General features: G+C 40.5%; 3 protein-coding genes across 5 annotated transcripts in view; 2 read left to right on the plus strand and 1 right to left on the minus strand.

The window, feature by feature from the left end:
* LOC106583948 (voltage-gated potassium channel KCNC1) overlaps nt 1-6940 on the plus strand; it is a 126985-nt gene extending 120045 nt beyond the window's left edge. The window contains exon 4 of the mRNA XM_014168655.3: nt 3595-6940. Coding sequence (XP_014024130.1) covers nt 3595-3608 — 14 coding nt within the window. The 3' untranslated portion in view covers nt 3609-6940. The remainder of the gene's footprint in view (nt 1-3594) is intronic.
* Nucleotides 6941-9388: 2448 nt separating this feature from the next.
* Nucleotides 9389-16180, minus strand: LOC106583949 (apoptosis regulator BAX). Of its 2 annotated transcripts, none has more exons than XM_014168657.3 (6): nt 15887-16180; nt 15707-15737; nt 13301-13468; nt 12547-12685; nt 12348-12452; nt 9389-12082 (listed from the first exon to the last, which is right to left on the minus strand). In XM_014168657.3, exons 1-6 carry the CDS (start codon nt 15906-15908, stop codon nt 11939-11941), a joined length of 609 nt encoding a protein of 202 aa, XP_014024132.1. In that variant the 5' UTR covers nt 15909-16180; the 3' UTR covers nt 9389-11938. The 2 variants fall into 2 exon arrangements, with proteins under 2 accessions (XP_014024132.1, XP_014024131.1); XM_014168656.3 differs by having other exon boundaries at nt 12547-12691.
* A 136-nt stretch (nt 16181-16316) lies between these two features.
* LOC106583930 (aldehyde dehydrogenase family 16 member A1-like) overlaps nt 16317-23876 on the plus strand; it is a 12621-nt gene continuing 5061 nt past the window's right edge. The window contains exons 1-6 of one of the 2 annotated variants that reach the window (XM_082967886.1): nt 16317-16635; nt 18762-18918; nt 19010-19068; nt 19296-19397; nt 19581-19691; nt 19797-19952. The gene's annotated coding sequence lies outside the window, so the exon portion shown is untranslated. The remainder of the gene's footprint in view (nt 16636-18761; nt 18919-19009; nt 19069-19295; nt 19398-19580; nt 19692-19796; nt 19953-23876) is intronic. The other variant, XM_082967887.1, reaches the window with a different exon arrangement.

Here is a 23876-nt window from a genome sequence, read left to right on the forward strand (position 1 = left end):
CCAACCGTAGGCTACAGACAGATACATGACTCATTGTTGAGCAAAAATACTTATGCTACTTCCTTGTGCATCCTGCACATTTTTTAAACTTAGGTTGCATCTGAAATGGCACCCTACTCCCTATTTAGTGCTTTTCTGCATCTGAAATGGCACCCTGCTCCCTATTCACTGCTTTTCTGCATCTGAAATGGCACCCTAGTCCCTATCTAGTGCACTACTTTTGACCAGAGCCCTATTATAGGGGATAGGAATAGTCAATACCCACTGGACACAACGTGGAATAGATATTGAATTGACGTCTGTGCCCGATGGGTAGTGAATATTCCCCCATTGTCACTGGGACAGGATGTTGCTTCTCTTTGACAAGCAGTAGGAGGTGAGCATGTGACATTCTAGAATGGATCAGTAGAGGTTGTTGTGATAGGTGGTTATTTTGCTCATTATTGATGTGCAAGTTGATGGTTTAGTTAGTGGTTTCAGTTAGTAGAGTGATGGTCAGGTATGTGTATCATAGCATGTTTTTGTTCAATCATTGCAGATAAAAAAAAACTCTGGGAAGAAGTTCTTCAGCCACTTTTTTACTAATCCTAAGAAGGGAGAATTACTTTAAGATGCTAAAGTGGAGGATGTTTCTAGTCTAGCCATCAACTGACGTAGAAATGAATTGAATAATATCACCAGTGCAATGTTTTTGACTACACCTCTGTCTTCCCCCTTTTCCACATTTCCCCTTTCCCTCTCTTCGTCAGTCTCCCTCCATTCACAACTCAGGTATATTTCTCTCTATGTTGGTTTAAATCAGTGCTTCCAGACGTAATGTCTATCAGAGCCGAACAGAGAGAAGGTTTGAAATGTTTTGCTTCCTCTCTACTGTATGTATGGACCTGTAAATATTGTATGTCCTGTGTCCTCATCCAAGCTCACCTATGTACCCTGTTATGTGATTCTAAGATTATTTTGTCCCTCCACTCTCCTCTCCCTCCGACACACACGTTTCACCCCATCTCGACCTCTCCACCTTCTCCTATTCTTTTTTTAATTGGTATTTTGAGATGTGCTATCTCTACTGCTTCCATTACAAAGCCCAAAAATGAAAAAACTGACTTTGGGGAAAATGAAAAGACCCCCACCATAAACGTTAAAGTTCCATCTTCCCTAAAAGTGGATTACAAACGTCTCCCGAGGATAGGAGTGGACAGAAAAAAGGCCAGAAAGACTGTCAGACGTTACGTATGATGTTTTGGGGGGGAAGTAGGAACTGTATATTAAAAAAGGATTGTCATCAAAGGAAGAACCATGAAATGGAGGACAGTTTGAGGAAGAAAGAAAAATACTAAATGAGAGGAGGAAGGCAGCTGATCACTTCTCAGTGTAAGAATGTGTTTTGTCTTCTGTGTGCTGTTTTGCTCTGTGCTTCGTGTGCTGTGTTTTCGCAGTGTGTGCTTGCGTGTGTGTGTGTGTGTGTGTGTAACTGTGTTTTGTGTTTGCGTGTGTGTCTTGTGATTCCGTGCTTCGCCCTGTTTCATGTCTCATTTTTTCCTCCATGTTGCCTATCTGTGTGTGTGTGTGTCGGCTGTAGGCTGCCTTCATAAAGTATTCACACCCCTTGATTTATTCCACATTTTGTTGTGTTACAGCCTGAATTCAAAATGTATTAAATATTTTAAAAAATCTCACCCATCTGCACACAATTTCCCATAATGACAAAGTGAAAACCTGTTTTTAGATTTTTTTGGGCAAATTCATTTGAAATAAAATACAGAAATATGTAATTTGCATAAGTATTCATACCCCCTGAGTCAATACATGTTAGAATCACTTTTGGCAGCGATTACAACTGTGAGTCTTTCTGGGTAAGTCTCTAAGAGCTTTGCACAACTGGATTATACAATATTTGCAGATTATTCTTTAAAAAATTGTTCAAGCTCTGTCACGTTGGTTGTTGATCATTGCTAGACAGCCATTTTCAAGATTATCAACCCAATTTAATCCAAAACTGTAGGCCACTTGGGAACATTGAATGTTGCCTTTGCAAGTAACTCCAGTGTATATTTGACCTTGTGTTTTTCGATTATTGTCCTGCTAAAAGGTGAATTTGTCTCCCAGTGTCTGCTTAGCTCCAGTCTATTTATTTTGATCCCCCCAGAAAACTCCCGAGTCCTTGCCGATGACAAGCACACCCATAACCAGATTGCAGCCACCACCATGCTTGAAAATATGAAGAGTGGTACTCAGTGATGTGTGTGTTGGATTTGCCCACAACATTGCCCACAACGTTGTATTAAGGACACAAAGTACATTTCTTTGCAAAATTTTGTGCAGTTTTACTTTAGTGCCTTATTGCAAACAGGATGCATGTTTTGGAATATGTTTATTCTGTATAGGCTTCCTTCTTTTCACTTTGTCATTTAGGTTAGTGTTGTTGATCCATCCTCACTTTTCTCCTATCATATCCATTAAACTCTGTAACTGTTTTAAAGTCACCATTGACCTCATGGTGAAATTTCCTTCCTCTCTGGAAACTGAGTTAGGAAGGATCCCTGTGTCTTTGTACTGACTGGGTGAATTGACACACCATCCAAAGTGTAGTCAATAACTTCACCACGCTCAAAGGAATATTCAATGTCTTTTTTTTACCATCTACCCATTTGGAAAACCTCCCTGGTCTTTGTGGTTGAATCTGTTTGAAATGTACTACTCGAACTGTGGGACCGTATAGATAATTAAACCATATTATTGCACACAGAGTGAGCCCATGCAACTTATTATATGACTTGTTAAGCAAATGTTTACTCCTGAACTTATTTAGGCTTGACATAACAAAGGGGTTGAATACTTATTGACTCAAGGCATTTCAGCATTTCATTTTTTATTCATTTGTAAAATGTTCTAAAAACATCATTCCACTTTGACATTAAGGGGTATTGTGTGTAGGCCAATGACACAAAATCCCAATTTGATCCATTTTAAATTCAGGCTGTCACACAACAAAATGTGGAAAAAGTCAAGGGGTATGAATACTTTCTGAAGTGGTCTCAGCTCTTGGTCTGTGTTAAGCTAAACTAACATTCCTGGTGGGCTGTAGTCCTGTATGGGAATGACCTCCAAAATCACCCTATTGGATTATGACTAACCAATGAATTAAGAGGTAGACAAACACCAGCAGACCTAACAGCCCACAAGAACTGAAACCACCCACGCCAATTGTATTGGTGTCTGTGCGTGTGTCTGTGCAAAACTTACAGGCTTTTCTGCCTTTTCGTATTTTGTGTACATGCATGCCAGATGTGCTTTGCAAAAAACAGGTATTTCGTTTGCTTTATTGTTTATCGATCAGTTGAATTATTTGCTTTGAACAGTTGTACTCATCATAACTAAACCCATCTAGTCATACAATCAAACACTTGACTATAACAATTGAGAATTTGAAATGAATTCAAACTTCCATTCAAGCTCATGTTAGGTTAATCATATCAACTAAACTACCCTGGATCATGTAGGTTTTTAAACATCCAGTCGTAGCTGGTTGATTTTCTAGGTTTGCTGGAACTTCCACTGATTCTTCTCCTTGTTTCTCTCCTCTTTTTTTCCCAGTGTTGAGTTTCTAAAATTCTCCTTCCTGTCCAAGAAGAGGAACAACCTTAGGACACAATTCACCCAGAGCTCCCTACTGGATTCACTGTAGGCTGAAGGGATACGTAACCGGAGAGAGAGAGAGAGAGAAAAAAAAGGAGAGAGAGCGAGAGAACGAAAGAAAGAAAGAGAGAACTGAAGGTGATGATGAACGGATGATAGAAGACAAAGAGAGTCAAAAAGATTTGTTCATCCCTCCACACCAGAAGCATCCTTCGTTCCTGTGGACTCCTCAATCAGCATCATCCCTTAGAAAACAAACTCCAGACCAACGTGACAGACTTACAGTGACTCTGAGTACCTGGAAAAGCATCACACTGAAACACATACCTTATGTCAGCATACTTTACAGAGTCTTATTATACTAAGTCATTGACATTGAAATCCCAGACAAATAATAAAAGAAACAAACAATAGAACATAAGGAAATAGGAAAGAGCCAAAGGGTTATGGGACAGTAGGACAATGTTCCACAACTTGGTTGTCATCCTACTGTGTCATAGATAATGTATGCTTTTAACCACTGTCAAATGTTCCCTTAGACAAATGACATTTTACCGGCTCTCAGATACAGTATATTAAATTGTTTTTAAATCTTCCTATTTAGTACTTCAAAGATCGGACATACAGTAGGGTAGGCTATATAAACAAACTACTGCAGTGGTCTGAGATTACTCAACATAGTCAGCGTGGATGTGACTAGAGAAAAGGAGAGCCAGGTGCTAGCCAATGGCAAAATACATTTACATAACAGTCATTTTACTGTTTTACAGCCAAACACTATGCAAAGCTATGAGGCTGAACAACCATTGCGTCCAGTGACTCTTGAGTCAGCCCACTATGGTGACACTACCTTCTTATGTTCAGTCAGTCACACCTGTTGGACTGTTTTCACTGATTTACAGCCCTCCTCTTACCTCTCACAAGAGACACACTTCAGAAGATATTATGGGCCCCAATAGTAGAGCAACCAGGCATATAGTATACCAGGCCATTGGCCATTTCATTTAAACCTGTGTGTAGATCTGAAATACGATACACTCCATGACTGACTGATGCTGACTCGTGTTGCATGAGAGTGTGTCGGCTGACCCTAACAGATCTACTCATCGACCACTTTGAAGGATTTGGACCTAAAGAAAACCAGTGTGTGTGTGCGTGTGCGCTTGTGAGAGTGTGTGTTGCTGAAGAGTTGAGGAGGACGCCAAAGGAGAGAGACACTGGAAGCATGACCTGCAACGCGCATGCCAAGAAAGGAAGAGACTGCTGGAAAACAAGGACATACATTGCCCTCACTTTCTCGCTCTCAAACTCTCCCTCTCTTTATCACCACCCCTCTGCATCTCAGCATTGCTCCTCCTCTGTAGCAAACTGCATGGCATGATCGAAAAAACCCGAGGAACGAAACGTAGAGAACAAAAGGATGGAGAGCGAGACCAGAGAGACTTTATTTTTTAAACCAAACAATCAAACAATCATTGTCACATCAACCTTTTTCAAAAATATCCAATTGGTAACTATTTGCAAGTGTCAAGATAACAAATGGTCAACTGCTCATTGAGAGAGTGGCTACTGTAAAGGTCTCTCTCCTTTCTGTAGAAAGGAGGATGATCAAAGAGCACTGCTCCTCTGGGGGGGATCAGAAAGGTTCACAAGGAAGTGCGAGAAAATAGCGGGAACAGGGTGAACTTTGATAAACAATTCCGGGAAAAAAGTGAAAATGCATTTTTATTACTTTGTTTACCAGCATGACTATTCTGCATGAGTCTACTTCTGCAAGCCCTAACCCCACCCCCTCCGTAAAAAAAGAGGGCTAGGAATTGAAAAAAAATGAACAAAATCGAGAGGAAACAAAAAATATTTATGTTATATGCAACTAATTTCAAAAAAGAGCAGGATTATATTAAAAAAAAGATCTATATTTTGTTTTGGGATAATAAAAAAGGAATAACGAAAAAAATATATAGGATTGGAAGATACACATTGAACAATGTTTTCTTAGATAAATAAGATACAAACACCACCAAATCTACCAGAGATGAACTATGCGATGAACTTCCCCTGATACTACAACTATTCTACTACTTTGATGACTACTCTTCTCGTGTTCTGCTACTTCTTCTTCTACTGCTCTCACTCTCTGGTCCTACCGCCCTGATTGCGTCCCCTGCTGCCAATTCTCTGTCTTCCACCCCACTGTCCACCCAGGTCCCCTCTCCACTGTCTGTCTGTCTGTATAACTATGTTGGACTGTACTCAGATCCGTCATATTCACTAGGATCCAAACGGAAGCAAATGGCCCGGAACATCCCTGAACTTGTCTAACACGTTTTCCGCTGTAAAGTTGTTTGCTATGGTGTGCACTAATGAATACGACCATGATGGACTCTTGTTGTTCTTTCAGTCTCGTGCTCAAGGTGGGAGATGGCAGCTTCACCACCGGGACGCGGTTGTAGACTATAAGGTCTCGGCTAACTAAAGCAGTGTAGCGATACCTAGCAGAGATTAGACCTCATAACGTCCCCAGGCTAATTGCCTACAGCGCATTGGGAGAAAGTATCTGATCAAGTGAACGAGATTCGCGATGACCTAATACAAGAAATTACCGTGTAGCCCAATAATACTGTAGCTCTGACCCTATACTGTAGCTAGCTAGCACCTGTAGCACTGCACTGACTGGCCAGATAGTGTCATATTAGCTCAGCCCTGATATTGTAGCTAGCTATACGATGCATAGCTTTGTACTGCTATGACATACGCCCCCTGGCGTTGGTGAAGCAGCCATCTTTGCTCCATTTCCTCAGGTGGGGATAGCATATTTCCAGGAAAACTGCTGTTCAAATATGCATGAAGGGAATGCCGAACGGTCTATCTATGCTATCATATTGAGCTTATCTAGATAAATAGTTGTTGTTTCTGTTGATGAACAAAAGCTCATGTTGACCTTCCACCACCACTGCCTGTTTTGCTGGATGCATAGCACCTCACCACACTCTCAACAGATTTTTTTTTGTCTTATTTCCCCCTGTTTTTCCATGTTTATTATCAAGTGAAAACTAATGTTGCTATGTTCAGTTTCTAGGCCTGTATGTATAGGTCATATCTCGCCAGTCACCGCAAACCCTTACCTAGGCCTACATCAGAGTTTAGATAATATGCTGCAGATGTAGCCTACTCTTTGTCGCCCTCTACTGGGCTCCAGTGCATTGCGGGGGATGTAGTTTTATCCCCCAGTGAAGAGTCATCATCTGAGCCGTGGTTAGTATTTAATGTTACAATGGAGGAGGAGGCGTGTTAATTATGTTGGGGGGGGGGGGGGGGGGGGGGGGGTTTAAAATGACGTCACAGACCGTGTCAAATACAATTTGGGTCACATTCATTTGCATATTGCTAGTTTATGTTTTTGTCTCAAATGAGTGTTAACTTGTGTTCACTTGCCAAAATTGTTGCTTTGTTTTTGTTTGTTTATTTGTTATTACGCAATGATGAAGATTTTGATGATGTTCCAGAGATGCTGGGGGCTAACTGTACTGAGAACTGAGCAACTACCTATGCAAGAGTTTGACTGTAGCATATGATTATACTTCAGTGTTTCATTGTGCCAAAGGAGTTCAGTGTGTTGGGTCTGTTTGTTGTGTGGGAGGGCAAGAATGGGAAAGGGTAATGGTGGAAAAAAAGGGTCAGCTACTATATCTAGCATGGTGCATTGTTTTACTGAAGTAAATGGGGGTGTGGGGGTTAAAGTAATTAGAATAGGGGCTCCCCTGAAGACCCTGGAGTTTGCCACTCAGGATATGTCCCTGTACTCGCAGTTTTCATTTGATACACTGGATCTCTGTCATTCATCACCTTATGTCTGATTCCTCCCCCTTTTCCTTCTCCTCGACCCCCATCCCTTTCATATTCATTCCCTCTCTGCCTCTTTCAACTCCTGCCTACTCCTTCTTTCACTCTCTCCCTTTCCAAAAAAGTTTATTATGGCACGATGTTTGTTACCAAAAGAATGATTTGAAATGATAGAGACATAAGTAATCATAGATTATGGAAGGATGCATCACTACTAGACATTTCATTCGTAAGATGGAAATGATTGTTTGTGGGGTAGAGAAGGAGAGGGATCGGGTGCACGGTGGATGGGAAGAAGAGGGGATGGGCACAACAGGCTTAGGTACAGCTAAAGACAGAGGTGAATGGATTATACCCTCCCCCCCCCATCATCCTTCTGGTAGCACAACCAACACAGACCGTTCCATTTAAAATGTCAGGGGGGGGGGGGGGGGGGGGGGGTATATTGTCAGAGCAATAATTTCTTCCAAACCCTCGATTTTGTGGGGGAGTCCAATGCCATTTACCTAAACTTACTGTCAAAGTAACCTTACCACCTCAACAAACAAAAAAAGACCACACAAAAAAAACTCTAACATTTTCATCTTAATTTTATAGCATGCATACACATCTAGTCTCTGAGTTTTGGGATGGGTTTTCACAAAACAGGTGGTGAATATACTGTGAATAACCGCCACCTTATGTGAATGACTGTACTACCACAGTTGTGAGTCTGACTGTGTGTCAATAGGAATGTGTGTGTGTGTGTGTGTTTGTGTGTGTGGGCTACCTGAAGACACGTTGTGCAGGTGGGGGTGTGTGTGTGATCCAGCTCCTGAACTTGGCCACACCCAGTTTATAGGATTGACAGCTCAACACTTGCATAACTTTACTTGAAACCCAAATACAAAACATATCAAGAGAGGAGCAGAGTAAAGCCAGAAACCCCCGCTGTCATATATTCTCTTTCCCCGACGTCTACCTCCCTCTCATCCCCGTCTCCTATCCCCTTCTCTTTCTCTCCCTCCACACATTTTTGAGGAAGAAGCTCTTTTTTGCATCCTTGTTCTTGTGTTTTTCTAACATATTGTTTGAAGTTCAATTGTAATGCATGCGTGGGAGAAAAAAAGGACGACGTAACTTCTTTGTGAATGGCCAGAATGAAGTAACTATCTTTTCACCGGCAATCTCTGTCTTCCTCTTTCTCTGTCAGCCAGTGGTGAGAGGATGGGGGAATATGCAAACTGAAACATACTCTTTAAAAAAAAAAAAAATCTATATCACTTTTTTTGGTTGTCATATTTTTGGTATACTGCAGTGTGGCTTGACTGAATTGGTAGAAATACACTGGCTATTTTTCTATGTTTATTGCACTTGGGAGGTGAAATAGGCTCAGTTTCATGAGTCCGATATCTTTCCTGATACACATACAACAGTCCGGGATATCTCAGCATTGGTAGTAGCATAGTGCCAATCTGTCCATTCTGTTACATTTTTACATGTCCATCTGTCTTTTGCATCTGCACATCTCTACATATAATTTTTTTGCCTGTCACTTCTTCTGTCTATAACAGTAGATTATTTATCTATTAATCTACCCCTCTAGATACAGATATGTCAATATCATTGCTTTACTTTCATTTTTATCTGTTGTTTTAGCTGTTATTTTTCCTTATTTGGTGCCTTTATTTATTTTCTTATCATTTGGTACTCTTCATCATACTCTTTTGTCTGATTTGTGTTTTTGTTGCTGTTTTGTGTTATGATTTTTACATTTGAAAGAACATTGCACTACTAGCGCCAATGCAGCTAATGTTTCTATTGGTCCTGCCAACTGTTGTGACTACATCGCCGCTAAGGGAATAAGGCACTGGGTGCAGCCATGCCACTTTCCTATCAGGGGAGAAAGAGACTGAAGACAGAGACGGAAGAAGAGAAGGTTACTACAATAACACTGAATGGGGTTTATGCTATAAAGACTGATACTGGATACAATTTTAATGTCATAACACAGGAAAAAAAAGAATCAAGAACTGTATAAAATATATTTCAATGGAATGTTTATAATTTACCTTTTATATTTTTGAAACGTGTAAAGAAAAAAGATGAATAAACAGTAATAATTTAACAAACAAGTTTGTGAAAAAAGAGACTTAAACACAGTTCTATAATTAAAAGTATGAAAGTTTGAAAGTGAATGCTAATTAAACTGAAAAACTCTTCTCCATTGCAGATAGGAAAATAAAACAAGAATAATAAAATGAAGGAAAAAAAACCCACAAAATTAACTGGAAAAACAAGCAAATCCAATTCAAAGAGAAAACATCAAAAACTCAATAAAAATATTAAAAGCTTATGCCAAAATGTTCTATTTGTGTCCTGTGCATTTTTTGTACATCTAGCTAACAATTACTATCATGACTGATATTATGGAGCTTACTGACTGACGCTCATGTTGAGGACTTTTAGGGGTTATAGTTAAAACATGATTATTGCAGCACAAACATCATCTTCAACTCATGTATTTATTCATCCTAATAAAATGGCACATTTAATACATTACATTCAAGTCAAACATCCCAAATGTTTTTTATTCAAAATACAATTTTCCTACATTTTCATAAACTTAAAAAATATCAAATCGGTATTCATGTGTTATTTCTGTAAAATATTGTATTGAAAAATAATATGACCTTTCTGTAGAAAAACAATCACATAACATGATTGGCTGTCTGCTAGGCTTACACTGGTTTCTCATTTCAGGCAGATACCCTAATCTAGCAGGATACCAACAAACATGATGATATACCCTTACGGGAAAAACCACATGATTTCACATGTGAAATTTCCACATGTAACATTTTATTTCACATGTGAAATCATTTGAAACCATGTGGTTTTGGAACACTTCATGTGATGACATACATTTTTATTTTATTTGCAGTTTCACATGTAAAAATCACATTTTCACATTTGAAATCGTATATACACGTGAAATAACTGTTCACATGTTGAGTGAAATTTTCACCTTTGAAAACAAAAAGTGACACATGCGAGGTCAGTTGTTCACATGTGAAACCATTTGTTCACATGTATTCAATACAGAGTTCACATGTTAACACCACCTTTCACATGTGAGAATAACATGTTTTCACCTCACATGTGAATTGCAGTTTCACATGTGAAAATCAAATTTTGACTTTCACATGTGAAAAACGTTCAAATGTTGTGAGGTGTATTTCATGGTATCACATGTTGAAATTTTGCAAATGTGCAATTTCATATTATCACATGTTGCTTTTACATGTCACATTAACTTCCCATAAGATCACATGTTAAACACGTGAAATTCATGTTTTTTTCCCGTAAGGGTAGTGACACAAAATGTACTGAGCTCTGCCCCAACACTTTGGTTTCATTACTGTAGGTCAATATATACAGTGCCCTCAGAACGTATTCACATCCCTTTGAGTTACAGCCTGAATTTAAAATGGATTACATTGAGATTTTGTGTCAAAGTAGAATTATGTTTTTAGATTTTTTTTTACAAATGAATTAAAAATGTCTTGAGTCAATAAGTATTCAACCCTTTTGTTATGTGAGCAACAATAGTATTTAAGAAGATTTTTTGTGATTCAAGAGTAACATTAAAACAGAATAATATGCCACACCAACATTAGATAACTATACAGAAAACCCTCAAATTGCTGAGATAAGTACATGAAATCAATGAGAGAATAATCAATCAGATTAACTGAAAACTAAAATAGCAGTGCAGATGGCTGTCTTTTTCTAAGTGCAGAGATGTAATAAGAGTATTTTGTGTAGAACGTTGACAAAAAAAAATATGAAATCCATTTTAATCCCACTTTGTAACAACAGAATTTGGAAAAAGTCAAGGGGTGTGAATACTTTCTGAAGGCACTGATAAAAAGGAGTTTAATTTGATTTAAATTGAGGTAAATTGACTGAGAACACATTCTCATTTACAGCAACGATCTAGGGAATAGTTACAGGGAAGAGGGATTAATGAGCCAATTAGAAGCTGGGGATGATTAGGTGGCGATGATGGTATGAGGGCCAGATTAATTTAGCCAGGACACCGGGGTTAACACCCCTACTCTTACGATAAGTGCCATGTGATCTTTATTAACCACAGAGAGTCAGGACACCTGTTTTAACGTCCCATCCAAAAGACGGCACCCGACAGAGGGCAATGTCCCCAATCTTTGCACTGGGACATTGGGATATATTTTTTTTAGACCAGAGGAAAAAGTGCCTCCAACTGGCTCTCCAACACCACTTCCAGCAGCATCTGGTCATCTTATTTATCCGGAGTAAACCAGAAGGTTTGGTAACTAATAATACATAGACTAGGTAAACAAATGTATTTGTGTGTGTGTGTGCACGCCCACACGTTTGCATGTCATGTCAAACAATTGCGTTTGAACCGGAGTGGGACTGTGTATGTGTGTGTGTGTCAGGTCCTCCTGGCCAGTTTCCAGGTGATAACACTACCCATTATGACACCTCCGAGGAAGACCAGGATGAGCCCTGAGGACCGGGCGCTCATAGAGGATATCCTCTCCACCTGTACACGTGCCAGCTCAGCGAAACTGTTCATCTGGAAAGAGAGCGTGTTAAAGAGGGGGAACAAAGAATGATGTGGAGAGAGAGGGGAGGAGAGAAAGAGGGGGAGAAAGGAAGGGCAGAAAGAGAGAGAAATCAATGACAATCCCAGTTCAGTTTTCTTTAACAATAGTTAATACCACATCATACACTACAATCAAGACCAAGTTTATATTAATATAGAATATTGCCCATTCTGTTTATTTTAATACAAAGGGGAAACACTTCGGGGACAGCTTCTGATGGTATCCATATCTTACCCATCCTCCATGTTTCTGGATCCAGTCCAGTAATTTGCCTCTGAAGTACTCCAGAGTCCACTTCAGAATGTCCTTCACTAACTCGGGGAGGTTAGCAATCACCACCTAGCAGAGATGAAAAGAGTGATTTAATACACACAGTGATTGTACTGTACATCCAATAATAATAACAAAGTCACAAGAACACTGTATAAAATACCTTGACAGCTATCCTCCCTGCTACGTAGAACAGCACAGCAATTCTCTCCCAGGTGATTTGACCGTCCTCAAATACCTTTTCTACCAACTTCCAGTAGCTGGGCTTGCTGGTCATTTGCCCCACCATTCCATCTATCACACTGTTGCTTGGACAGGCGGGTTGAGGGAGGTAGGGTAGGAATTAGACTACTGACTTAGACCATTGTAAACTAGCACACAGATAGACAAGCATACTCTATATTCATATTTGTTTAGCTACCCAGCAAACCAAAATTGATTCTGTGAAAGATCCCAGAACATTCGTTAGGTTGCGGGAAATGTTCTCATTACACAAAGAATATTCAATTGTGCTGATAATTAAACAATGTTTGTATAAAACATTCACCTGATGTTGCAAGAATGTCCCCAGAACACATTTAGTCTGATTTTGTTATTACATTAACTGGAAACATAATGAGAACATTTGGGGAATGTTCTGTTGTGGTTATTACAAATGTTGTGCATAACATTTTAATGAATGTTAGAACATTCCAAGGACACCTCATTTAAATCATTTTCTGAAGAAAAAAAATGCTAACGTTAGATAAAACCTTAACTAAAACTTAATGTGAATCTTCAATAATGTTCAGAGAATGTTCCCGATTTGCTGGGTAGTCTATGCATCAAATTCATCAATGTGAATTCACATAATAACAGTTTGAGAAATTTAACAGGTACTGTAAAAACACAAAGCAATGGCTCTAATATCAACTGACTCGTCCAGCTCCCTGTTCTCCTTGAAGGCGTCTCCGATGGTACGTATCATCACAGCCAGCTGTAACACCATCTTCTGCTCCTGCTCACTCTCCAATTCCTGGGTTTCTGTGGAGACCACTACCGGGACTTCTGATGACAACACCTCATCCAGCTGCTCCTGCATCACTCTGGGGGACGAGAGAGCATTCTGGTCCAGAACCACTCCTTAGAGCACATAGCCTGCTGTAGCCTACTGTGTGTAAAACTAAACAACTGTTGCCACGACACATGGTGTCTGACGGTTTTCATTTCTTCCTTGCACTTAGCTGATAATGTAGAGAATTAATTTTTTTTGCTCTCTGTTTTTGTCAATTCCCAACCCCATGGAAAGTGCACACATGCATACACATCCAAGCAAGAGGTTGGAAGCAGCCAGTGGTATTAAGTACTTAAGTAAAAATATTTAAAGTACTACTTAAGTCGTTTTTTTAGGGTATCTGTACTTTACTATTTATATTTTTGACAACTTTTACTTTACGACATTCCTAAAGAAAAAAAATGTACTTTTTACTCCAATTCACACACTTTTCAAGAGAACATCCATGGCTATCTCTACTGCCTCTGATCTGGTGGACTCACTAAACACAAATGCTTTGTTTATAAATTATGTCTGAGTGTTAGTGTGCACCTGGCTATCCATATTTTAAAGAAACACAAGATTTGTACCGTATGGTTTGCTTAATATAAGGAATTTGAAATTATTTCTACTTTTACTTTTGATACTTAAGTACATTTTAGCAATGCATTTACTTTGATACTTAAGTACATTTAAAACCAAATATTTGTAGACTTTTACTCAAGTAGTATTTTACTGGGTGAGTTTCACTTTTACTTGAGTCATTTCCTGTTAAGGTATCTTTACTTTTACAAAAGTATGGGTACTTGGTATTGGGTACTTATCCCACCACTGGAAGCAGACAGGTTTACATCTACACTACCGGTCAAAAGTTTTAGAACACCTACTCATTCAAGGGTTTTCCTTTTTTATTTGACTATTTTCTACATTGTAGAATAATAGTGGACATTACAACTATGAAATAACACATATAGAATCATGTAGTAACCAAAAAAGTGGTACAAAAATCAAAACATATTTTATATTTGAGATTCTTCAAATAGCCACCCTTTACCTTGATGACGGCTTTGAAAACTCTTGGTATTCTCTCAACCAGCTTCATGAGGTAGTCACCTGGAATACATTTCCCTTAACAGGTGTGCCTTCTTAAAAGTTAATTTGTGGAATTGATTCCCTTCTTAATGCATTTGAGTCAATCAGTTGTGTTGTGACAAGGTAGGGGGGTATATAGAAGATAGCCCTATTTGGTAAAAGACCAAAGTCCACATTATGGCAAGAACAGCTCAAATAAGCAAAGAGAAATGACAGTCCATCATTACTTTAAGACATGAAGGTCAATCAATCTGGAAAATGTCAAAAACTTGGAAAGTTTCTTCAAGAGCAGTCGCAAAAACCATCAAGCGCTATGATGAAACTGTCTCTCATGAGGACCGCCACAGGAATGGAAGACCCAGTTACCTCTGCTGCAGAGGATAAGTTCATTAGAGTTACCACCCTCAGAAATTGCAGCCCAAATAAATGCTTCACAGAGTTCAAGTACCAGACACATCTCAACATCAACTGTTCAGAGGAGACTGTGTGAATTAGAGGTCGACCGATTAATCGGAATGGCCGATTAATTAGGGCCGATTTCAAGTTTTCATAACAATCGGAAATCGGTATTTTTTATTTTTTTTACAACTTTATTTAACTAGGCAAGTCAGTTAAGAACACATTCTTATTTTCAATGACGGCCTAGGAACGGTGGGTTAACTGCCTTGTTCAGGGGCAGAACGACAGATTCTTACCTTGTCAGCTCGGGGATTCAATCTTGCAACCTTACGGTTAACTAGTCCAACGCTCTAACCACCTGCTTTACATTGCACTCCACGAGGAGCCTGACTGTTACGCAAATGCAGTAAGAAGCCAAGGTAAGTTGCTAGCTAGCATTAAACTTAACTTATAAAAACAATCAATCAATCATAATCACTAGTTAACTACACATGGTTGATGATATTACTAGTTTATCTAGCCTGTCCTGCGTTGCATATATTCGCTTAGGTACACGTTGCTCCAATCTCAAATATAAAATATATTTTGATTTGTTTAACACTTCTTTGGTTACTACATGATTCCATGTGTTATTTCATAGTTTTGATGTCTTCACTATTATTCTACAATGTAGAAAACAGTAAAAAATAAAGAAAAACCTTTGAATGAGTAGGCGTTCTAAAACTTTTGAGCGGTAGTGTAGGTGTGTCCATATGATGCATCTTTGGTTAGTTTTGAGTATCTGTGAAAGTGAACTCACCTTTTCAGCAGGACCTCTCCTACTCTGTCATCTGTAGAAGAAATAAAAAAATAAAATAAAAAAATCAGCTTAGGTCTAGTCAACATAAAAATAATTCTAAATGTCAAATAGAACAGAATCTTGATAGCTAACAATAACAATGTACTGATAACTTGGTTACATTGTGGCAGACCTAGCTACCTGATGTCTCTACACACGCCATTGGCAGTCCACACCCAGCCCGAACGATAACGTTAGCTAGCGAGCTGGAACTTCAGAAAACTTCAGTATAGTAATTGTAGTTATTCTCTTATAACAGGATACAACTATTCTAGCTCTATTTGACAGACAATGGTTGCTGCTGTTTTATCTCTATTAAGAAAATATCACATTCCTTTGAGATAATTTGCAGAATCCATAAACACAAAAAATCAGTAAGGGACAGTCGAATGAAAGCGGAGAGCAGACGAGCTGCAGACAATCCGCGCAAGCGCATCGTCAATATGGGTCCACACGCTAATGTGTCCGTGTGGAAACTGACTACCATACACAACATGCTAGCTGATAGCTACCTTAGCTCGTTGATTTTTGTCCGGCTAGCTAAAGCAGAGAGGGCGGCAACTAAGCTAGTGGGGGGAGTTAGCGCGACAGGGCAGAACAACCTTTCTTCAGGCGGCAGCACGTTGCAGTTCGTCATGGGGAACTTTTCTTTTGGTATCTGAACTCTCAGATCACAGATTTAGCGAAGCTAGCTAGCATTATTTTTGGTTAGCACGCTGATGGACTACAGAGCAAGCAAGCCAGTGCTGATACATAGTATCATATTGATGATGAACACAAGTTAAAAGTTACTTCTTGCAACATTGTATCATGGCTGGCAGCACCACCAACACAATACCTTTCAATCAATGGAGTACGGACCGAGTAGTTCCAGCACTGTTACTGCTCAGGTAAAAACAAAACATATTCGTTGCATATGTGTAAGTATGACACAAAATACATTTTAAGGTGAATTTACTCGAAATAAAACAACATTGTGTTAGAATATCAGCCATGTAATGATATAAAAAAATTCTTTCACATCACGCTTTACACCATGTCTTAGATAATAGGATTTCTGTTAGCAGGCTATTACCATATGAACTTTATTACTGTAACTAACTCAGGAGGCAGACACGCCTTGGGTCAAGTCGGTTGGGATCTTCTGTAAAGAACAGCAGTCTGACTCTTTCAACAGCTAACCACCTAACATGTCCAGATTCTATTTCAAAACTATATATTTTGCTAGATTATGTGCTGTAGGATGTGCTTGGAACTGGTGAAAAGTGGGTGGGTTTAATTTGTGTTAGGTTCCAACGGGAATCTGTTCCAAAAAGTTCGTAAAGTACAAGGTTGCCAACAAACAACGTGAAGAAAGCCTCCAGTGCAGGTAAGCAGGTCTTGACAAGAGAGGTGGTGATGCGGTCAAGTGAGCAAGTGGTGGGCCTCATTGTTTTAACCAGCTTGGTTACATCAGCTGCAGTGATTTGTGGTGAAGGTTGGAGAACCTTCACTCAGGGAGCAGTGGACTGGCTAGATCAACTACAGGGGCTGGAGAGGACAGGGTGGTGTTATTCATGTTTTCAATTTTGCTTTGGAAGAGGCACAAGTATTGATTGCATCGTTCTGGGAAGGCTAAGGCTGGAGGAGCTTGCTCACAGTAGAAGACAGCACCCAAGAGTTTCCACTGCCGTTGCTGATCAGTTGGGAGTAGTAGGATGTCTGAGCTTTAAGGCCTTTTTGTAGCCTTTCTGATGTTGCTCAAACATCTGCACATGTACAGTTCTAGACGACGGCCAGTTGCTTTGAGAGAGCGTAAGTGTACCAGGGAGAAGATTTGGGGAAAGACACTAGGCGCGTTTTCAAAGGAGCAACTTCGTCAAGTATGGAGGCCAAGGCAGTGTTGTATTGAGCCACAGAGTCAGTAACTGGCAGGTTAGAGATGGATTCAGTAAGATGGCCTGTGTTTTATAGTTTTAAGACTCCTAAACTGAATAGAGTGTTTCTTGGGCATAGGAATAGCTAGGGTGAAGGTGATGAGTTTGTGGTCGGACAGGCCTGGCATAATTCCATCCACGCCTGTGATACAGACCAGGTCCAGTGTATGGTTGTTGTTGTGGGTGGAAAAGTCCACATGCTGTTGGAGTCCAAAGCTGTCCAGGACATCAGCCAGGCCAGAAGAGAGACTGCAGTCAGGGGAGTCGACATGTTGAACTCACCAAGCACTTGCATTTATTTTCTTAATTTTTTTTATTGAACCTTTATTTAACTAGGCAATTCAGTTAAGAACCAATTCTTATTTACAATGACGGCCTGGCAAAAGGCCTCCTGCGGGGATGGGGGCTGGGATTAAAAATTAAGACTTGACTGAAAAATGCTTCTTTAACTTGTCTCTTCCTCTTATTTTCTCTTCCTCTGATTGAAGTGGATTTAACAGGTGACATCAATAAGGGATCATAGCTTTCGCATGGTCAGTCTGTCATGGAAAGTGCCGGTGTTCCTAATGTTTTGTACACTCAATGTGCAAACAATAACCTGTGAAAGTAACCGCCCCTTCCTCGTTACTTTATGGGCTTGACGATTATATCATAACATGTGAAAACGCGGTCATTTTAAGATATACAATTCGTGTTTGTGGAGGAACTTCTCCAGATGCCTTTTATGAAATATTTGACTTGAAGACCATTCAAAAAGCCTACAGCATTTAGTAAACTACAAGGCTACTTCCTGGTAAATGACGTGTCACTTTCATAGCGTATAGCCCTTAGTACAGGTGGGGGGCATCAGTCACTATACCATATAGGCATTTTGCACTGCAGTGTGCAAAATAATCATAACATTTCTAAAAGACCTGAAGGCAGTAAAGCCAATGCAAGTTCCAAATACTGCTTCTCGGAATTCCATCTCTTCACTATATGGACTATTTTCTCTTTATTTTTGTCAGTTGCATTTTCTTTGTTTGTACCACCATTTTGTTAGATATGGTGTTGAGCACAATTAATAAAAAGTACCTTTTTTCAATAAATGCTTGTATCAGCTGATCCAGCTGTGTCCCCCACCCTCCTCCAGTACTACCTATCCTCACACGGTGCTGTGTGGAGTAGCCCCCTCCTGCACCTGTGTGGTGACCCCATCCCCCGGCCCTCTGCTACCCCTCCTCTCCTTCAGGAGCCACGGGGAGGGCGTCACTCTGGGTAAGGATTACCACACCATACTATTTATGACCAAACCACACTCACACGAATGAAACACTTCTCTATCCAACTGTCTGTCTTGTCTTGACAGGGAACCGCTGCCTCTCTCTGGACTGAAGACCTAACTCTGGCCCTGGAGGCTGCGAAGAGGTACAGGACACACACGCACACAAATGCACCCATACTTACTTACACACACACTATCTTGATCTCCCAATATTAATCTCAAATCACCACGGTTGAAAACATTTTGTGTGGTGTATCCTCTCTGCATTAGATTTATAATTCCTATCACCCAGAACCCACCGGATGAATAATGGACTATGAGATATAACACACTCGCATCTTATTAACCCTTCCTCGACCTCTCTCCCCAGCCTGTCTGTTGGTTCAGTGTAAACTCCCACTCTGTTATGGACCCTTCCCTGCCTCTCTCTGGCCACAAGGAGAGTGGCAACTGCATCGATGGAGGGAAGGAGGTATGGACAATAGCCATTTTCTGTCCCTGTCCAGAGGGAATTTTTTTGATAATGCTTGTAATTATCCAATCTTTTCAGATCTTCACACATGCCTTCTAGGGTGTCGGGCTATAGGTTGTTTGTAGACAGGGTTGCTTTATATCTGAGTGTCTCCTAAATTATAATTTTCTATTTCTGTTCCAGTTTCTCTGACCTTCCTCCTCTCCTCCGCTCCTCTCCAGCCTTTGTTGACTACTCCAAGTTTGGAACGGCGGCATCACCAGCCATCATTCCAGAGGGATCTAATTTATCCAGGTGTGTGTGTGTCTTGACTTCTTTTAAATATGCTTTTGTACTTATTCAGTCACTTGTAAGGTTCATTATCTCATTCCCCCCCTCTTGTTTCTATCTCTCCTTCAGTACCCCTCGTTCCTGCAGTATGTGGGAGGGGGGGTAAGCAGTGTAAGTCTGAGTCTGGCAGCAGTGTGTGTGTCCTGGCACCAGGGGGAACTGTCCTGACGGGGAGAGGAAAGACGTTCGCAACGCCGTGGAGGCAGCCATTAAAGTCCAACCTAGGTAAGCTCTGCTCTAGGCTGGATTTTTATAGACCAAATGTCACCGACAGTGTCGTCAAGGCCATATGGTACTGGGGCAGTATGGAGGTGTGTTTGACCCCTGTTTGACCCCTTCATATCGGGGACACACACCAACAAATATAACTTAATTGTATTCCTGTAGAGTGTGTAAGTGAGCTGTGTTTAATGGTCATCTAGCTTTGTCTGTTGGTCTCCGACCCCCGCACCTCTCTGATTCAGAGGGGTTGGGTTAAATGCGAAAGATACATTTCGGGTGAATGCATTCAGTTGTGCAACACACTAGGTGTCCCCCTTTCCCTTTAATACTGGCAAGCACCACAATCTCTTTGCAGAGCCCTCTGAGGTGTGTTGAAGATGGTTACGGAGTACATTTAGTGGACCATTAATCTTACTCTGGGCTCTGTACAGTATGGACTATCACATATAAATGCCTTCCTTCTCTCATCTCTTCCTTCGAAAAGACTGGTGTGAAAGGAGTTTGAAAAGAAAATGCATTTCAGTCTGGTTCTCTGTGTGTGATTTTCACTGAGTATACCAAACATTAGGAACACCTTCCTACTATTGAGTTGAATCCCCTATTGCCCTCAGAACAGCCTCAATTCATCGGGGCATGGACAAGGTGTGGAAAGCGTTCCACAGGGATGCTGGCCCATGTTGACTCCAATGCTTTCCCACATTTGTGTTGAGTTGGCTGGATATCCTTTGGGTGGTGAACCACGGGAAACTGAGCGTGGTTCCCCAGCAGCGTTGCAGTTCTTGACACAAACCGGTGTGCCTGGCACCTACTACCATACCCTGTTCAAAGGCACTTACATTTTTTGGTCTTGCCCATTCACCCTCAATGGCACACACATACAATCCATGTCTCAGTTGTCTCAAGTAGAGGTTGACCGATTGATCGGCATGGCCGATTTAATTAGGGCCGATTTCAAGTTTTCATAACAATCGGTAATGTTTGGACGCCGATTATGGCCGATTACATTGCAATCCATGAGGAGACTGTGTGGCAGGCTGACCACCTGTTACGCGAGTGCAGCATCAAAAGGACCTTGTGGATGCAAGGAGCCAAGGTAAGTTGCTAGCTAGCATTAAACTTATCTTATAAAAAAACAATCAATCATAACATAATCACTAGTTAACTACACATGGTTGACGATATTACTAGTTTAACTAGCTTGTCCTGTGTTGCATATAATCAATGCGGTTCCTGTTCATTTATCATCGAATCACAGCCTACTTCAACTTCGCCAAACTGGTGATGATTTAACAAAGCGCATTTGCGAAAAAACGTACAACCGTTGCACCAATGTACCTAACCATAAACAGCAATGCCTTTCTTAAAATCAATACACAAGTATATTTTTTTAAACCTGCATATTTAGTTAAGAAATTCATATTAGCAGGCAATATTATGATTTTGTACGTTTGCCCACTGATAAAGAAAGGATCAGTCTATAATTTTAATGGTAGGTTTATTTGAACAGTGAGAGACAGAATAACAACAAAAATATCCAGAAAAACGCATGTCAAAAATGTTATAAATTGATTTGCATTTTAATGAGGGAAATAAGTATTTGACCCCCTCTCAATCAGAAAGATTTCTGGCTCCCAGGTGTCTTTTATACAGGTAACGAGCTGAGATTAGGAGCACACTCTTAAAGGGAGTGCTCCTAACCGCAGATTGTTACCTGTAAAAAAAGACACCTGTCCACAGAAGCAATCAATCAATCAGATTCCAAACTCTCCACCATGTCCAAGACCAAAGAGCTCTCCAAGGATGTCAGGGACAAGATTGTAGACCTACACAAGGCTGGAATGGGCTACAAGACCATCGCCAAGCAGCTTGGTGAGAAGGTGACAACATTTGGTGTGATTATTCACAAATGGAAGAAACACAAAAGAACTGTCAATATCCCTCGGCCTGGGGCTCCATGCAAGATCTCACCTCGTGGGGTTGCAATGATAATGAGAATGGTGAGGAATCAGCCCAGAACTACACGGGAGGATCTTGTCAATGATCTCAAGGCAGCTGGGACCATTGTCACCAAGAAAACAATTGGTAACACACTACGCCGTGAAAGACTGAAATCCTGCAGCGCCCGCAAGGTCCCCCTGCTCAAGAATACATATACATGCCCGTCTGAAGTTTGCCAATGAACATCTGAATGACTCAGAGGACAACTGGGTGAAAGTGTTGTGGTCAGATGAGACCAAAATGGAGCTCTTTGGCATCAACTCAACTCGTCGTGTTTGGAGGAGGAGGAATGCTGCCTATGACCCCAAGAACACCATCTCCACTGTCAAACATGGAGGTGGAAACATTATGCTTTGGGGGTGTTTTTCTGCTAAGGGGACAGGACAACTTCACCGCATCAAAGGGATGATGGATGTGGCCATGTACCGTCAAATCTTGGGTGAGAACATCCTTCCCTCAGCCAGGGCATTGAAAATGGGTCGTGGATGGGTATTCCAGTATGACAATGACCCCAAACACACGGCCAAAGCAACAAAGGAGTGGCTCAAGAAGAAGCACATTAAGGTCCTGGAGTGGCCTAGCCAGTCTCCAGACCTTAATCCCATAGAAAATCTGTGGAGGGAGCTCAAGGTTCGAGTTGCCAAACGTCAGCCTCAAAACCTTAATGACTTGGAGAAGAACTGCAAAGAGGAGTGGGACAAAATCCCTCCTGAGATGTGTGCAAACCTGGTGGCCAACTACAAGAAATGTCTGACCTCTGTGATTGCCAACAAGGGTTTTGCCACCAAGTACTAAGTCATGTTTTGCAGAGGGGTCAAATACTTATTTCCCTCATTAAAATGCAAATAATTTTATAACATTTTTGACGTGTTTTTCTGGATTTTTTTGTTGTCATTCTGTCTCTCACTGATCAAATAAACCTACCATTAAAATTATAGACTGATCATTTCTTTGTAAGTGGGCAAATGTACAAAATCAGCAGGGGATCAAATACTTTTTTCCCCCACTGTATATATCTATCTATCACACACACAGTTGAAGTCAGAAGTTTACATACACCTTAGCCAAATACATTTAAACTCAGTTTTTCACAATTCCTGACATTTAAACCTAGTTAAGATTCCCTGTCTTAGGTCAGTTAGGATCACCTCTTTATTTTAAGAATGTGAAATGTCAGAATAATAGGAGAGAGAATAATTTATTTCAGCTTTTATTTCTTTCATCACATTCCCAGTGGGTCAGAAGTTTACATACATTCAATTAGTATTTGGAAGCATTGCCTTCAAATTGTTTAACTTGGGTCAAACGTTTCGGGTAGCCTTCCACAAGCTTCCCACGATAAGTTGGGTGAATTTTGGCCCATTCCTCCTGACAGAGCTGGAGTAACTGAGTCAGGTTTGTGGGCCTCCTTGCTCGCTCATGCTTTTTCAGTTCTGACCACAAATTTTCTATGCGATTGAGGTCAGGGCTTTGTGATGGCCACTCCAATCCCTTGACTTTGTTGTCCTTAAGCCATTTTGTCACAACTTTGGAAGTATGCTTGGGGTCATTGTCCATTTGGAAGACCCACTTGCGACCAAGCTTTAACTTCCTGACTGAAGTCTTGAGATGTTGTTTCAATATATCCACATAATTTTCCTCCCTCGTGATGCCAAGTATTTTGTGAAGATCACCAGTCCCTCCTGCAGCAAAGCACCCCCACAACATGAATGCTGCCACCCCCGTGCTTCACGTTTGGGATGGTGTTCTTTGGCTTGCAAGTGTCATGTCTTTGGGGCACCATTAAACTGAAGACATGTTTATCAAATAACTCCCTGTAATTATTATTACGCGATTAAACTGATTAATCGTTTAACTGTAATTAACTAGGAGATCGGGGCACCAAGGACAATATTCAGATTAAAATTATAATTTTCCTAATATAACTTT

The sequence above is a fragment of the Salmo salar genome, chromosome 23 (assembly GCF_965601325.2).
Source record: "Salmo salar chromosome 23, fSalSal1, whole genome shotgun sequence".
NCBI classification, from domain to species: domain Eukaryota; kingdom Metazoa; phylum Chordata; class Actinopteri; order Salmoniformes; family Salmonidae; genus Salmo; species Salmo salar.